This window comes from Schistosoma haematobium, chromosome 1 (assembly GCF_000699445.3).
Source record: "Schistosoma haematobium chromosome 1, whole genome shotgun sequence".
Lineage (NCBI taxonomy): Eukaryota > Metazoa > Platyhelminthes > Trematoda > Strigeidida > Schistosomatidae > Schistosoma > Schistosoma haematobium.
Window position 1 is genome coordinate 54,060,078 of NC_067196.1, and position 17,003 is coordinate 54,077,080.

The 17,003-nt window shown below is 38.0% G+C and overlaps 1 protein-coding gene across 1 annotated transcript in view; it reads right to left on the reverse strand.

The window, feature by feature from the left end:
• The window catches only part of MS3_00001611 (uncharacterized protein), a 44,837-nt gene extending 41,710 nt beyond the window's left edge, over positions 1-3,127 (reverse strand). Inside the window, exon 1 of the mRNA XM_051209079.1 lies at positions 2,939-3,127. Coding sequence (XP_051074501.1) covers positions 2,939-2,957 — 19 coding nt within the window. The 5' untranslated portion in view covers positions 2,958-3,127. The remainder of the gene's footprint in view (positions 1-2,938) is intronic.
• Between the last annotated feature and the right edge of the window lie 13,876 nt (positions 3,128-17,003).

The following is a 17,003-nucleotide window of genomic DNA, read 5'->3' on the forward strand; positions in this document are numbered from 1 at the left end:
GAATATCGTGCTAATAACTATATATTAAATAACTATGATACATATAAGACGAAACATTTTTGAAAAATGACAGATCGATCAAGGTACTTGCAAAACCTAAACAAATGAGGTGGACGTATACATTCAACTATCATTTATCTCGAAACATCCACACCATAGACATTTGTGCATATAGCTGACCACTGAGTTTTATTAATAACCGTCCATCCAATTTCATAATTTTGAAGAGAATCTCGTCAACAGTTAGCACTAAGCCACACTACATGATTTCGAATTATCAACCATAAATCTAAAGATTATCTTAACAATCGAAAACATGTGTAGGACAATACATTCCAGAGATTTTAGCTAATTAGCAACTTGATCAAGAAGATGCTCTGTAATAAAGCTTAAAAATCCCAATTAAAGAGCATTGGTCCTTACGCAATGTCATATTGCATACACCTAGATTTAAGGGGTAAATAATAGGCGTTAATTATATTGCCTGATTATCTTGAGCTCAAGATATTAGTGGGTTGTCACTACTTAAAATGACGAAGAGAAACGCCAACCCACCAGATTTGATAAGACTTCCAAGATAATCGCAACGGTTGACGTCCTAAAATAGTTTATCCCCTATCATTAGCCTAGACGTTTATGTAGATCAGTCCTGAAGTAAAAATTTGCATTTAAAGGGAGAGAAACAGATCCCAAATACTCTTGAGTTGTTTCTCAAGATCAGAAGAATGAATTTTATATATCTTTTGCCAGAGAGAATTTTTGTTTGAGTATTCTAAGTCAGAAAAATAATTTCCTGATAGATCGTTCCCTGAAAAGTTAGGTAAAGAAAATGTGACTCCCACGAACACATCAAAGTTTAAAAAGAGGATAGTGGAGGGTCCTGATGAACACTACATTAAGTTAACAAAGTTATTGCTCGCCATAAACTCTGATTCAATCAATAGCATTCGAATAGCGATCCTGTAAAAGGTTGATTTGCTTCTTTGGTACACCTTCCAATAACAAACACTGCCATAAAAACTATCAGCCAACGGAATCGGATGACACCCTAAGGTCAACAAACAATACCATCATTGAAAGTTCGTATGTTTGTCTAAAGCCTGACGAAGGATGAATAATTGGTCTACACGTCCAAGTCAAGGTTTGGAAACCAGCTATCTTTCCCGAGTTTCCTCTTCACGAGCAGTGCCGGTTGAATATAAAGGTCAGTATTTTAGACATTAAGTTTGTCAAAATGATTCCTTTGTGGTTACCACAAGATTTTATTCCTTCCTTAAAATTTGGAAGATCAGCGATTGAGACAAGTCAGATAAGACTAAGTATAGCTCTCCAACTCTAGCTAATATCACAGTCAACTTGACTACTAAACCCGACAAAATCTCAATCAGGATTCAGAGAACTCTATTGACTTAAGACAACTCACGTTACCTATAGAGCAGGGAAGATTTCTGTTTGTCAACCAAAGAACGCGTATACTGTGTAGCAGTTCGTTCTATTTTACTTGGTAGCTGTGAAACGTGATCTTTAAAATTAGTGGATATTCATGGGTTACTTGTGTATGATCATAGATGCCTTCGAAGCATTGATCGTATATGTTAGGATCACGAAGTGAGGAATGTTGAGATAAGACCAAAGGCTTAAGTTAATGTTAGCGAACTGGTTGATCCTTTAACAACTAAGGTAGTTGAGACGTGTACTACGTATGGCTGATTACCACCTATCTCGACGTGCAATGAGGGCTGGTGTATGAGTAGATGAAAAGAACCGGGTGGAGGACAAAATTAAAAAGTGGTATTAGTCCATAATGTCATTACTTGTTGGTTTTAGTTATGTGAGTAGATGCAAACTACCTGGTTGGTGCACACACGATTATTGTAATCAATGGTTAAACACCTTTAGCGATATGGTTCAGAATCGTTCACAATGATACAGATGCACTCACTCTTTCTCTTTCTGTTGGTCTTGAATTTTAGTATTCCTTCGCATGTGTTTTGGTACTTTTTTCAAACCCTATTCTCAGTGCTGAGTCTTCACATAGTCTTGGCTACTTCCATAGTTGCATATCTCATCAATTTTAGCTTTTCGTGTTAATACGATTCAAAAACTTAGTTAATGCACACATATGCCGGGCTCTATGTTGATGACAACTGACTGTCTAGAACTAGACCAACACGATTACTAACTAGCATTCCCAAATTCACAATAACACACTATATAAAAAGCATGTATTTTCACTGAAGCTATGAAGAAGGTTTAACTATCGGTTGGCGACCTACGTGATGCTTTCTGATATCAAACGAACTCCATCGGTAAATTAATGACTGGAGTTTAATGTATTTGGTCTGTAGCATGCATAAAAATCTGAACTACTTTAATGACTATCGTCGAAATTTGCGGAAAAACTGTGAATTGCATGTCTATACACCTGGTTAAAAAGCACAAAATACTTTTATAAAGGAGGTAGAGATCAGAAAGTAGCAAAAATATGCTATGGTTATCTATAAGTACTGTCTGTGCGAGTGGTATACAATAAGAATATGATTGATAACACATTTACACATAAAAATCAAGATAAGAAAAAGTAAACAGGAGAAAACTTCAAATTTTTCCTTGCAACATTTTCACTGTCAGATTGTCTCACCATTCATTTTCGCTTTATCGGCAAATTTGTGTTCAACGAGAAAATGATAATGCGAAAACTCGGACTGTATTTTAGTTAGAACGGTATATATATATATATATATATATATATAAACTGGCAATATTCCGTATTGAGTACTATAATTTTAGTAATTCATTTTAGAGATGGTCATCAGTGACTTATTTGAACATATAATCTAAAGTTTAGAACTGAACGAATGAAGCAGAAATACAGTCTACTCCCTAAAACAGCGACTAATAAGGACAAATACCGATAAAATGCACCTGAGCAACATACCACTCCCATCGTGAGGCATCTGTCAAATGTCAAGGTCACATCAAGTGTATTCAGCAACCAACCAAGACTTGGTTTAGAAAAACAGATACTTGTTTTCATTTATGAAGATTTCCATTCCTGAAACGCTTTCAGTAAAGCTTGACAAAGATACTTTTAAATTGCTAGTTTTCTTCGATAACTAAGTAAATCCCTGCAGTGGTTAGATGAATAACTGTTAATCATGCGTAAAGACGTCAGTAATTAGTTTCAGTTTCAGTTTCAGTTTGGGAAGGACAGGAGGCTCGTATCAAAATACATGCATATTTGTGCATTTCACGTCTGACAAGAATAACTTCCTATTACACCTTTGCTTACAGTCTACTAAGTTAAAAGACGAAGACTGACCGCTCAGCTGACTCAGACTGTCCTGATATCATTTCAATTCCAGGAAATTAAAAAGAGCACTGGTATTTTCCCTCATCGAGTAAATCTTTTAGCTTTGATTGCATCCTAAAGTGTAAAGGCTTTCCTATATTTATTTTAGTCGGATTTTTAAGTTACAGTGACGAAGAAGTCTCAGTCGTTTGCGTTTAATGTCTATCACCTTTAGAGGCTTAAAAAACAGTCTAGAGATCAGTTTTCTTGTTTGCTTTTTCCTCGCGCTTTAATAAGTTTTTGTGTAGTTTTGTCCGTGAGATCACTTGACAGTTTTTATGACACAACCAAAGCATCGTTGTGGCAGACCTACATGCCTCTTTCCGGTCAACGATGGAATGTGATATGACAACTGAAACAAGTGGCATCACAACGTGTGTAGCGGACTCGCACTGGCTGCATATAAAAGGTGTTGCAAGCTACTATCAAATTGACTGTCCAAAGAATGCTGCTCTTCAAGATCTCTGCTGGTTCTTGAGGCGATTGAGCTGTCGAACACAGCTAGGAAGATGCCCTCAGATAAACAGACAGCAGCAGATGAACAGCTTTCCGTTCTCGAGGAAACAGCGGGGGTCACTATGAGTCCAGCTTTGTATTCGAAAAAAACCCATCAAGATGGAACCCCATAACGTAGTGTATAATAAATGTGCAGATGCAGGTACAGGTACAAAAAAATGAACTCTAAGAAAAAACAAATTGTAGGGAGTCGACGGTTTCAGCACCGGACTACCATATCAACGAAAAACAAGCTATGGAGATGCGAATCCCGAGCAGTATAGATGACTTAAGTGGGAGAAAAACAAAGTCATTGATTAGCCCACAGTTACACCCAGAAATTTAAGAGAACAGGCTGAGATCTGCACGTCTGACGCCTAATCAGACTGCAGGGATAAGAAGATTTTATTGTCTAGCTCTTTGCCTAGAAGAGACTTCTCAGTCGAGTGTCCCGAAATAGTTTTTCATAGGCTCTGATTTTTCCTGATTATCCCCTTCTATTTGAGATCCATTTCTTTCCGTAACAAGGTTGCAAATCCGATGTTGCTCTTTTTTTCTGTAATTTATGTACGAGAATGATTTAGGCTTTGCATATTTTCACCGAGCCTCCTGGATTGTAATTGTACACTTATTTCATGACCTGCAGCATTCCATCGTACTTGCTGTTCCAACCGTTCTTATTTTGTCTCGGTAAATGTGAAATATTCCGGTCTATCCAGAAATGTCAGTGCTTCTTCTTCTTTGGGACTGTCCAGGGTATGAACGGTTGAGTTACTTGTTTGCATGTTTTCCGTTAATGAGTCTATGACTCTTCTATTGATGTACCTGAGTCAACTATCTGTTTTTCAGCCGAGACTGCAGAGTTGATCGCTTTCGTGTCTGCATTTTATGTTAGGACGGATAATCGCAACTGCTTGACAGGCCATCTCAGCCATAAACGTAAAGGTATTTGACTGATATCATCACTGTGTGTGAAAATTAGGTCTAAAAGAAACGGAAAATTTTGTAGGTCATAAGTCAAAGGGTCTCCAATTTGCTGTAATAAAGCTACGGCTCTTGTGTCTTCTAAAAATTCTGGGTTGCGGCACACTACGAATGACTGGATATTGGCAGCGCATTTGTTCACATGTCCCTGAGTCGTGTGCGACTGTCTTGACAGCTCGTATGGCTAAAACGTTTTTCACGTATAGGATAACTTTTTCACTCCTAGGATTTAGTCTGTCAGCCCTACTAATTGGCAAACCAAGCAACTGAATTTCACTATCATACACTATTGACGTTGGCCATGGCAACGACATCAGGGTTTGCTGTGTTCATCACTCTTTTGAACTCCGCGATTTTATTTTGCAGGCTGCGATTATTCTGGGAAGATTTTTCCCGTACCACCCAGAGTGATTTGAGAATCATTTTGTTCCGAAATTTTACGGTATGAAGACCCTTAATTATAAGTTGTTCCACCGTTCCGGAGGCGCTCATTTATTTCTACCTCCACCGATCGCCTCTTAACGTGATCAAACAGGCTGAGATAATCACGGACATATAGTACGCATCCAGTAAGTTTGCGTGAATCTCCCAGTACTAGGTTTCTTTCTTCAGCAGAAGAAAAGGTTACTTTTAGGGGGCGACCTTTCTGAGTACTCTTGGAACCCACATTATGTTATATTCTATAAGGTTTACAGAAGCTACCTCCCGCTACTGTTTCTGGAAGTGGCTTGCTTATTAGGGCTTAATGTGGCTTAGATCATATTGAAATATAGTTTTTGATTCCTTTACGGAAAGCTATCTTCACTTTTCGTAAACAACTGACCACTCAGCAATGTCCGTCTTTTACAAACCAAGAAGTTTTGTATCCTAAAAATTTCATTTCCCTGCAGTCTGATTAGGCGTCAGACGTGCAGATCTCAACCTGTTCTCTTAAATTTCTGGGTGTAACTGTGGGCTAATCAATGACTTTGTTTTTCTCCCACTTAAGTCATCTATACTGCTCGGGATTCGCATCTCCATAGCTTGTTTTTCGTTGATATGGTAGTCCGGTGCTGAAACCGTCGACTCCCTACAATTTGTTTTTTCTTAGAGTTCATTTTTTTGTACCTGTACCTGCATCTGCACATTTATTATACACTACGTTATGGGGTTCCATCTTGATGGGTTTTTTTCGAATACAAAGCTGGACTCATAGTGACCCCCGCTGTTTCCTCGAGAACGGAAAGCTGTTCATCTGCTGCTGTCTGTTTATCTGAGGGCATCTTCCTAGCTGTGTTCGACAGCTCAATCGCCTCAAGAACCAGCAGAGATCTTGAAGAGCAGCATTCTTTGGACAGTCAATTTGATAGTAGCTTGCAACACCTTTTATATGCAGCCAGTGCGAGTCCGCTACACACGTTGTGATGCCACTTGTTTCAGTTGTCATATCACATTCCATCGTTGACCGGAAAGAGGCATGTAGGTCTGCCACAACGATGCTTTGGTTGTGTCATAAAAACTGTCAAGTGATCTCACGGACAAAACTACACAAAAAACTTATTAAAGCGCGAGGAAAAAAGCAAACAAGAAAACTGATCTCTAGACTGTTTTTAAGCCTCTAAAGGTGATAGACATTAAACGCAAACGACTGAGACTTCTTCGTCACTGTAACTTAAAAATCCGACTAAAATAAATATAGGAAAGCCTTTACACTTTAGGATGCAATCAAAGCTAAAAGATTTACTCGATGAGGGAAAATACCAGTGCTCTTTTTAATTTCCTGGAATTGAAATGATATCAGGACAGTCTGAGTCAGCTGAGCGGTCAGTCTTCGTCTTTTAACTTAGTAGACTGTAAGCAAAGGTGTAATAGGAAGTTATTCTTGTCAGACGTGAAATGCACAAATATGCATGTATTTTGATACGAGCCTCCTGTCCTTCCCAAACTGAAACTGAAACTGAAACTAATTACTGACGTCTTTACGCATGATTAACAGTTATTCATCTAACCACTGCAGGGATTTACTTAGTTATCGAAGAAAACTAGCAATTTAAAAGTATCTTTGTCAAGCTTTACTGAAAGCGTTTCAGGAATGGAAATCTTCATAAATGAAAACAAGTATCTGTTTTTCTAAACCAAGTCTTGGTTGGTTGCTGAATACACTTGATGTGACCTTGACATTTGACGGATGCCTCACGATGGGAGTGGTATGTTGCTCAGGTGCATTTTATCGGTATTTGTCCTTATTAGTCGCTGTTTTAGGGAGTAGACTGTATTTCTGCTTCATTCGTTCAGTTCTAAACTTTAGATTATATGTTCAAATAAGTCACTGATGACCATCTCTAAAATGAATTACTAAAATTATAGTACTCAATACGGAATATTGCCAGTTTATATATATATATATATATATATATATATATACCGTTCTAACTAAAATACAGTCCGAGTTTTCGCATTATCATTTTCTCGTTGAACACAAATTTGCCGATAAAGCGAAAATGAATGGTGAGACAATCTGACAGTGAAAATGTTGCAAGGAAAAATTTGAAGTTTTCTCCTGTTTACTTTTTCTTATCTTGATTTTTATGTGTAAATGTGTTATCAATCATATTCTTATTGTATACCACTCGCACAGACAGTACTTATAGATAACCATAGCATATTTTTGCTACTTTCTGATCTCTACCTCCTTTATAAAAGTATTTTGTGCTTTTTAACCAGGTGTATAGACATGCAATTCACAGTTTTTCCGCAAATTTCGACGATAGTCATTAAAGTAGTTCAGATTTTTATGCATGCTACAGACCAAATACATTAAACTCCAGTCATTAATTTACCGATGGAGTTCGTTTGATATCAGAAAGCATCACGTAGGTCGCCAACCGATAGTTAAACCTTCTTCATAGCTTCAGTGAAAATACATGCTTTTTATATAGTGTGTTATTGTGAATTTGGGAATGCTAGTTAGTAATCGTGTTGGTCTAGTTCTAGACAGTCAGTTGTCATCAACATAGAGCCCGGCATATGTGTGCATTAACTAAGTTTTTGAATCGTATTAACACGAAAAGCTAAAATTGATGAGATATGCAACTATGGAAGTAGCCAAGACTATGTGAAGACTCAGCACTGAGAATAGGGTTTGAAAAAAGTACCAAAACACATGCGAAGGAATACTAAAATTCAAGACCAACAGAAAGAGAAAGAGTGAGTGCATCTGTATCATTGTGAACGATTCTGAACCATATCGCTAAAGGTGTTTAACCATTGATTACAATAATCGTGTGTGCACCAACCAGGTAGTTTGCATCTACTCACATAACTAAAACCAACAAGTAATGACATTATGGACTAATACCACTTTTTAATTTTGTCCTCCACCCGGTTCTTTTCATCTACTCATACACCAGCCCTCATTGCACGTCGAGATAGGTGGTAATCAGCCATACGTAGTACACGTCTCAACTACCTTAGTTGTTAAAGGATCAACCAGTTCGCTAACATTAACTTAAGCCTTTGGTCTTATCTCAACATTCCTCACTTCGTGATCCTAACATATACGATCAATGCTTCGAAGGCATCTATGATCATACACAAGTAACCCATGAATATCCACTAATTTTAAAGATCACGTTTCACAGCTACCAAGTAAAATAGAACGAACTGCTACACAGTATACGCGTTCTTTGGTTGACAAACAGAAATCTTCCCTGCTCTATAGGTAACGTGAGTTGTCTTAAGTCAATAGAGTTCTCTGAATCCTGATTGAGATTTTGTCGGGTTTAGTAGTCAAGTTGACTGTGATATTAGCTAGAGTTGGAGAGCTATACTTAGTCTTATCTGACTTGTCTCAATCGCTGATCTTCCAAATTTTAAGGAAGGAATAAAATCTTGTGGTAACCACAAAGGAATCATTTTGACAAACTTAATGTCTAAAATACTGACCTTTATATTCAACCGGCACTGCTCGTGGAGAGGAAACTCGGGAAAGATAGCTGGTTTCCAAACCTTGACTTGGACGTGTAGACCAATTATTCATCCTTCGTCAGGCTTTAGACAAACATACGAACTTTCAATGATGGTATTGTTTGTTGACCTTAGGGTGTCATCCGATTCCGTTGGCTGATAGTTTTTATGGCAGTGTTTGTTATTGGAAGGTGTACCAAAGAAGCAAATCAACCTTTTACAGGATCGCTATTCGAATGCTATTGATTGAATCAGAGTTTATGGCGAGCAATAACTTTGTTAACTTAATGTAGTGTTCATCAGGACCCTCCACTATCCTCTTTTTAAACTTTGATGTGTTCGTGGGAGTCACATTTTCTTTACCTAACTTTTCAGGGAACGATCTATCAGGAAATTATTTTTCTGACTTAGAATACTCAAACAAAAATTCTCTCTGGCAAAAGATATATAAAATTCATTCTTCTGATCTTGAGAAACAACTCAAGAGTATTTGGGATCTGTTTCTCTCCCTTTAAATGCAAATTTTTACTTCAGGACTGATCTACATAAACGTCTAGGCTAATGATAGGGGATAAACTATTTTAGGACGTCAACCGTTGCGATTATCTTGGAAGTCTTATCAAATCTGGTGGGTTGGCGTTTCTCTTCGTCATTTTAAGTAGTGACAACCCACTAATATCTTGAGCTCAAGATAATCAGGCAATATAATTAACGCCTATTATTTACCCCTTAAATCTAGGTGTATGCAATATGACATTGCGTAAGGACCAATGCTCTTTAATTGGGATTTTTAAGCTTTATTACAGAGCATCTTCTTGATCAAGTTGCTAATTAGCTAAAATCTCTGGAATGTATTGTCCTACACATGTTTTCGATTGTTAAGATAATCTTTAGATTTATGGTTGATAATTCGAAATCATGTAGTGTGGCTTAGTGCTAACTGTTGACGAGATTCTCTTCAAAATTATGAAATTGGATGGACGGTTATTAATAAAACTCAGTGGTCAGCTATATGCACAAATGTCTATGGTGTGGATGTTTCGAGATAAATGATAGTTGAATGTATACGTCCACCTCATTTGTTTAGGTTTTGCAAGTACCTTGATCGATCTGTCATTTTTCAAAAATGTTTCGTCTTATATGTATCATAGTTATTTAATATATAGTTATTAGCACGATATTCAGACAGTACTATGCATACGGTACAAAGTACCTTATGTCTTTCTCATCTCGAAATCGTAACAAGGTTGGAGAAAAGCGCTTACCAGCGGTTCGCTTCACACAAGAAACTAATTCTAGTAACATTTATGTTTAATGACTTTTCCACTCTTGTCTATACCTGTCTAGATGTTTCAGGTAAATCAGGTGGTGTCATAAGACGAACTATTTCGTCTGTTGCTCAATTTACTAAGAGCATTTAGATTACTACTACTCAGTCGAAAATTTCTTAAGTCCAAGAGTGTTTAGTTATTTTAGTGTCATTGTGATGTTACTTTTGTCCTAAATCTTAGTAAATTGTTTATGAGATTTTTAAAAATTTAGATTTGATGGAACGTATTCGGCAAATCGTCAGCCAACAGAAGTTACGTTGCTTAGATGGTAAGTAGTCTAAATCATGTTAACTTTGTAATTAAGCAGTGAGATATGCAAATTCAATCATGTAAGTTGTCATAATATCCAAAAATCAATGAAAACACCAACGATATCTACCGGTGACTTTGTAACAGCTTAGGGTGATTGGTTAAGAGTTGATCTCAAACGACTAAGAATATGTCAAGACAATAGAGTTCAGTATTCATTCACTTCCTCATTTTGTATAGGCGTTATATTTCCTATTATCTTATATTGAATGCTGAGAGGCTTTGTTTGTCTGAACAGGTAATCTCACGCTCCACTGTGACTGCGCGAAAATCTAAATAAAGACTTATTCACTACTAGTCTAATTTCTTCTATCAATAGCACGAGGGCTACCTACAGGCACGAAAACTTAAAACAAAAGTTAGAGTAGTTTGATAGCAACTACTGAATTGATAGATGCTCGGAAACGTATCCCATCAGTCTCGGAACACAATTATGAACGAAACTAACCTAAATATTAACTGACATCTATGCAATTTTCGTGAGCATCGATAGGCAGCAAAGGAGATGGAAATGATAAGGACGATAAATGATAATCGACAGCTTGTCAGACTTATCAAAGAAGCAGGTATTAAGAATTTAGGAGTTTTTAGAACTATTTTGGAAAATGATGGAACAATGATTCACTCTCAGGCCAGAAGGTTAGAACGATGGGCGGAACACTTACAAGAACGATAACTGGTTTCCAACTACCCTTCATTCGCCCACTGTTACCAAACAACCTGTATGAAATGTTAACATAGGTCATCTTACACAATAGAGTTGAAAAACCATGGTCAAATTAGAGTGACGGAAGTCAGAAGGTGGGTTATCCCCGAAGATCTTTAAGGATAGTGGTCTAGTTTTAGCACATACGTTGACTGAAGTTCGCTTGCCTACATAAGATATCATTATGTTTGCGAATTTATGGATATCCCATGATGTAGACAATTAGGTAGATTCCTTCAGCAAGTCGTACACAAGAATCGTCCTTTCCGGTTTATGGTTTACACTTTTGCTCTTGCAACGTACTTTCGCGAAATGAGGTTAATTATGGTTTACTCACCCAAATAATAAATACATTTTTTAATTTGCACAAATATCTGCAACTTGACACAGCCAGTTATTCTGAAAGTTGTTCAAGCTACTGTTGCTAAATCTAACAAGTTCACTTTTATGTAACGTTTGTGACATAACTAATTATTATGTAGAAGAATTGTATCAATAATGGGTCATATGTTCTAAATCAGAAATTTAAAGGAAAAGCACATACAGACCACACCACCATTTTGAATAAAGTTTGTGAACTGTACTCTTCACGGCTTAATTATGCAGTATATATGTAGAATTATGGTCTACTATGATATAAGTACTGCGCTAATGATAGACCTAATCCTAGAATTGTAGACTTGTCATGGTATAACTGCCTAATCTATATAACCTTACGTAGAAGTTATAACATCGTCTAAATCAACTCATCGTATCATAACAATCACCAATACATGATGTAGGACAAGCTTGGGCTAGAGATAGAACAATATATTTAATATGAATAAAAGATATAAGATAATATTCAACAAGGACCACGCCTGCAAGGCTGAGCCATGCCATTCGATCAACTCCAATTAATTCAACTCCTTGTTCTCGCCTTCTCCATCGTCAGGTATTTCTCCGCGTTAAATACTAAATGTCTATTTTCCGAGTAGTCTCGTCTTTAGCTTTGAGGATTGTGTGGTTGTGGTCCAATGCCACTACATGTAATGCACACCAACCGATGGGCCAAAACACAGTATTCAATAAAAAGCGTGATGCTGGTTCTGTGCAAAATAAGTATTAAGATGAAAATTACGTAATACTCCTGAACAGGTTCAAGAAGCGATTTTTACAGTCAAGTAATATTTCCGAAAATGGGCACAACATAAACATAGAAACAATTATGAAAATATTGGGAACGACGATACTAGTCACTTGTCACCGATTAACCGTATTTCAACCAAGCAAAGGACGGTGAACTACGATATTGAGTAGATAGTTTTGACACACTCAAAGATTAATGATTAAACCTATACGGTAACAATAAAACGAAACGTTATGGACGTTATGAATATAAGCATTTCTAATAAGCGGGAAATGTACTGTACTTCGGAAAAGGAATAATTCAAACCAACCAGCTGAAGCAAGCACAAACAAAGAATAGATAACCAATATGGCAGCCTTCATGATCAAAAGGCAAGTCAGACAGTCGATATCAAGCAGGTAATAACAAAATGGAAGCAATACAGTAAAGGGAATGTAATCGTCGGTAAGTATCAACAATAACCCTGTCCAGCACCAAAGATTTAAATATGTAGAAGATATTTAGGATTTGACGACTCTTTTGCCCTTAACGCCTTTATAATCAGATAAATCAAAGTCATTCAAACCAGAAGTGATGGTTCAAAGATAATATTTGAAAGGTAACTGATGTGTCAAAAAATATATAATTTACGCTGACTAATCGTTGGTAGGGGTGAGTAGCACGACCTAGCTACTCATGATCTGGTGAAAATTTTGGGATGCTTCTAGTAAAGTTAATGAGTTCAGGATCAACATCAAAAACTTACAGAACTGTTCATTTTTCATTACATATCAAACAGGATGAACAAGAGTAGATGGGTGGGAAACTATGCAATCGAGGAATAATACGGACATCACAAATCATCTATACAAGTAAAATGTCCTTACTACCATGCGTGTACACATGTCAGCATACAGTAGATACCACACCACCATTTACAGCATTACCAGTATAGTAATACATAAATAGCCACTCTAGTTGCATCTGGCTCATTTTTAACGTTAACCAAACATTTCCATTTGTATTTTTATAACTTATAATAAATATATATTTTCAGCACTGACCGACAACAATCGTTTATGTCTAGACAAGATCATAAATGTATACATATTCCGGACTTATTATATTTTTAAATTCTTGATCATCTGCTTTACTTTTCTTGTTTCTCCTTTTACAACGTTTCATTGCTAGAAACAGGGTATGCTAGTTGTATCCCTGTTTTATGATATTGGCTTAAATTGCAAGGCATAGCAAATTGACATAGTGGGCAGAATAAGTGCAAGAAACGTGGCGTGTTACATCATGATATAATGTCACAGAAAACCCCCCATACTTGTGAATTTGCCACAACCTCGGTGTCAATGCAACCTCGATCTCCTTCTATACGGACATCAGTCATCGGGGTTGCTAATACTACCAATCATAACTCAGATGACAGAACAGTTGTTTTGAAGTTGTGAACAAACCTTATCCCTGTGATTTACAGGAATAGAACTATTCAAATTACTGCTAAAAAATAGCGTCTATGTCTTGAGTAAGCGTATTCAGAAAGTTCCGAGCACTTAATTATACCAGAAAAGGACACAAACGCTAATTTTACCGCCTATCTTTGGACCAATGTTCGTAAGTGTTATTGAATTTCTAGTTGACAACCTTTCAATCCTGGTTCCCCTGGGGAAAAGCGATCTCGCCGTTATAGCCTTCAGTTTTGTCAGCAAAACTGAGCGAAAATACCCCACCAACAACAGGCGCTGGAATTTCAAACGGTTGAATGTGTCAGCTTTACAGGACTATCTACAACAGGCGGATTGGGATGTTCAACCTCAACTTGATGTGGATGCTCATGGGCACTTCTTACTGCACACTCTCATATGTGCTACAAAGCAGTCAGTTCCTCTAACGGTCCCCAAAAGCTACAAGCAACCTACAATCATCAACAACCGCACTCTTCGCTTGATAAGCCGCAAAAGGCACTGTTGGTCAGAATACAAACGAACTGACAACAACGGAGCGTACAGGCATTACAAACATATGAGGAATATATGCATGAAGGCTATAAGAGAAGACAGGCTTCAGCACCAGACAAACCTTATGGATAAATTTGTCTCCAACACGTAATGCTTATTTTGTTATGCGGCTTCTCTTCGTCAAGCCAAGACTGGAGTTTTCCAACTGCTAGGTCCTGATGGCCCGACCAATAACGACGGCGATGCCGCTACTCTTTTGACTAAACAATACTCTTGGACATTTCAACTAACCCACATCAGCTATACTGATGACAGCGTCATCTGAAACTGCACAGGTCTTTCCGTATTGAACCTGAGCGCTGACTTAGTGTTCCGGAAACTGCAGCACCTAAGAGAAGACACTTCTCCTAGTCCAGATATGATTCATTCTGCTATACTTAGGGAAGCAGTCGAACGCGTTGACAACTTCACTTATCTTGGAAGTCTGATCAGCCCTAATTGGTTGGTGTTTGACAAAATCTCAGCACGGATTCGAAAAGCTCGTTTGGCTTTTGCCAACTTACGTCACCTTTGGCGGAGGCGAGATATCCGTCTATCTATAAAAGGACGAGTATACTGCGCGGCAGTTCGTTCTGTTTTAATTTATGGCAGCGAAACATGGCCATTAAGAGTAGAAGACACTCGTAAGCTACTAGTATTTGACCACAGATGCCTTAGAAATATTGCTGGCATCTGCTGGGATCACCGGGTAGGTAATAGTGAAGTTGGACTCAGGGTATTAGGGAATGATGGTAAATCGTTGATGAGGTTATGAATCTTCATCGACTGAGATGGTTGGGCCACGTGTTACGTATGCCTGAATACCGATTACCACGACGTGCAATGCTATCCAGTATTGGAGATGGTTGGAAGAAGGTTAGGGGCGGCCAAACCAAAACGTGGCATCAGTGCTTGAAGTCACTAACTTCTAGTCTGAGCCATGTTGATAGATGCAGACTACTTGGTTGGGATCCGCGTGACTGTCGTAACCAATCGTTGGAGACTCTTGGTGACATGGCTCAGAATCGATCACAATGGCGTCGGTGTATACACTCTCTGTCTTCCCTTAAACTAAGAGATTAAAATCGTTTCATATCTTTCTTTCTACGAACTAATTCTTTCTTCCTGTACTATATCCTTATTGCAATCTTTCTTTTATATATTATTACCTCTGAATTAACTACTTTTATGAATCCGGTGTCCATCTTGTTATGTTAATGAAGTATGGCAACTTGGACCGATGCCTATATGTGCCTGGTCCTACGTTGTAGCTGACTGACTGACTGACTGAGGAAAGCAGCCTCGATCCTGGCAACACCGCTGAGCGTGATGTTCTCACACTCACACTACCGGAAAATTGGAAGCTGGCTCCCAGCACACCAATTTTCAAAGGAGGTCGACTCAAAGAACCTTCAAGTTACCGAACGGTGGGTCTTCTCTCTATGCTTTGAAAAATCATGGAGTCCATGATATGCGATGGTATACATGACTTTTCGCTGCCCTTAAATTTCTTCTCACCCCAACAACATGGTTTCAGGAAGGATTACTCTTGTATAACCAACCTGCTGACTGCGGTGGACAGATGGACAAGCATCCTTGATCGCAAAGGGAAGGTTGAAATCATTTGCCTTGATTTCTCAAAAGGTTTTGATATATACATGTCTTATCAATAAGCTCAAACGATTGGGTATCAGACCACCTCTAATTGCTTGGCTGAAAAATCGACATTTTAAGGTTAGGATTAATTTCACTTTATCTGAGGCTATGGAATGTCCTAGTGGGGTCCTCTAGTGCTCAGTACTAAGACCTCTTCTCTTCTTGATTTATATAAATGGTCTTCCACAACAGGTGTCGTCAGACTTATTGCTTTTTGCTGATGACGTGAAACTTTGGAGAGAAATACGCAACCAAAACGATACACAGGCACTTCAGGAGGATCTGACTCGACTTCAAAGTTGGGCAGACGATAATGGACTTACCTTTAACACTTCAAAGTGTAAAATAGTTCATCTGTAACATGTCGCAGACTACAGTTACAACTTAAGAAACTCCTTTCTAGTAGTATCCCAAGTCGAAAAAGATTTAGGAGTCCTGGTGCTCTACGATTTGAAGTCTTACAATAACTGTGACAAAAATGCCTTTCGAGCAAGCCTTGCACTGGTAACACTGAAGCGCATTTTTGGCCATTTTGACGGAAGAACTTTCCACATAATCTTCAACAGCCTTATTCGTCCCCATTTAGAGTACGGAAACATAACATTTCCTTCCTCACTCCAAACGGATAAGGATACTCTGGAGCGTATCCAACGACGAGACACGAACTCAGTTCGGGGACTCAAATTCAAACATTATGAAGAGCGCCTCCAATCACTTAACCCTTACCTGTTAGAGTATATGCGTCTTAGAGGTAACCTCCTGATGTCTTACAGTATCCTTAACACTTCTGGAAATCCCCTTAAACGCCTACTTAAGCTTAGTCCCAATACAAACCTAAAGGGTAACACCAAGTAACTGGAGATACAACATAGCAGAACAGACTGTAGACACAAATCCTAATACTTAAGAGTTGTCAAATGCTGGAATTAGTTGCCGACTGAACTAGTCCAAGCAATTTTCCGGGAGTCCTTTATGAGGAAGCTTGACCTATTCTTAAGGACTCAAGATAACATTTTAATATGAGTTACCAATTTTTTTCTAATCTATTATAGTTAATATACCTAGGTTCCCTCCTGGAGGTATTGGGGATCCCCTGCTACTAGACACGGAA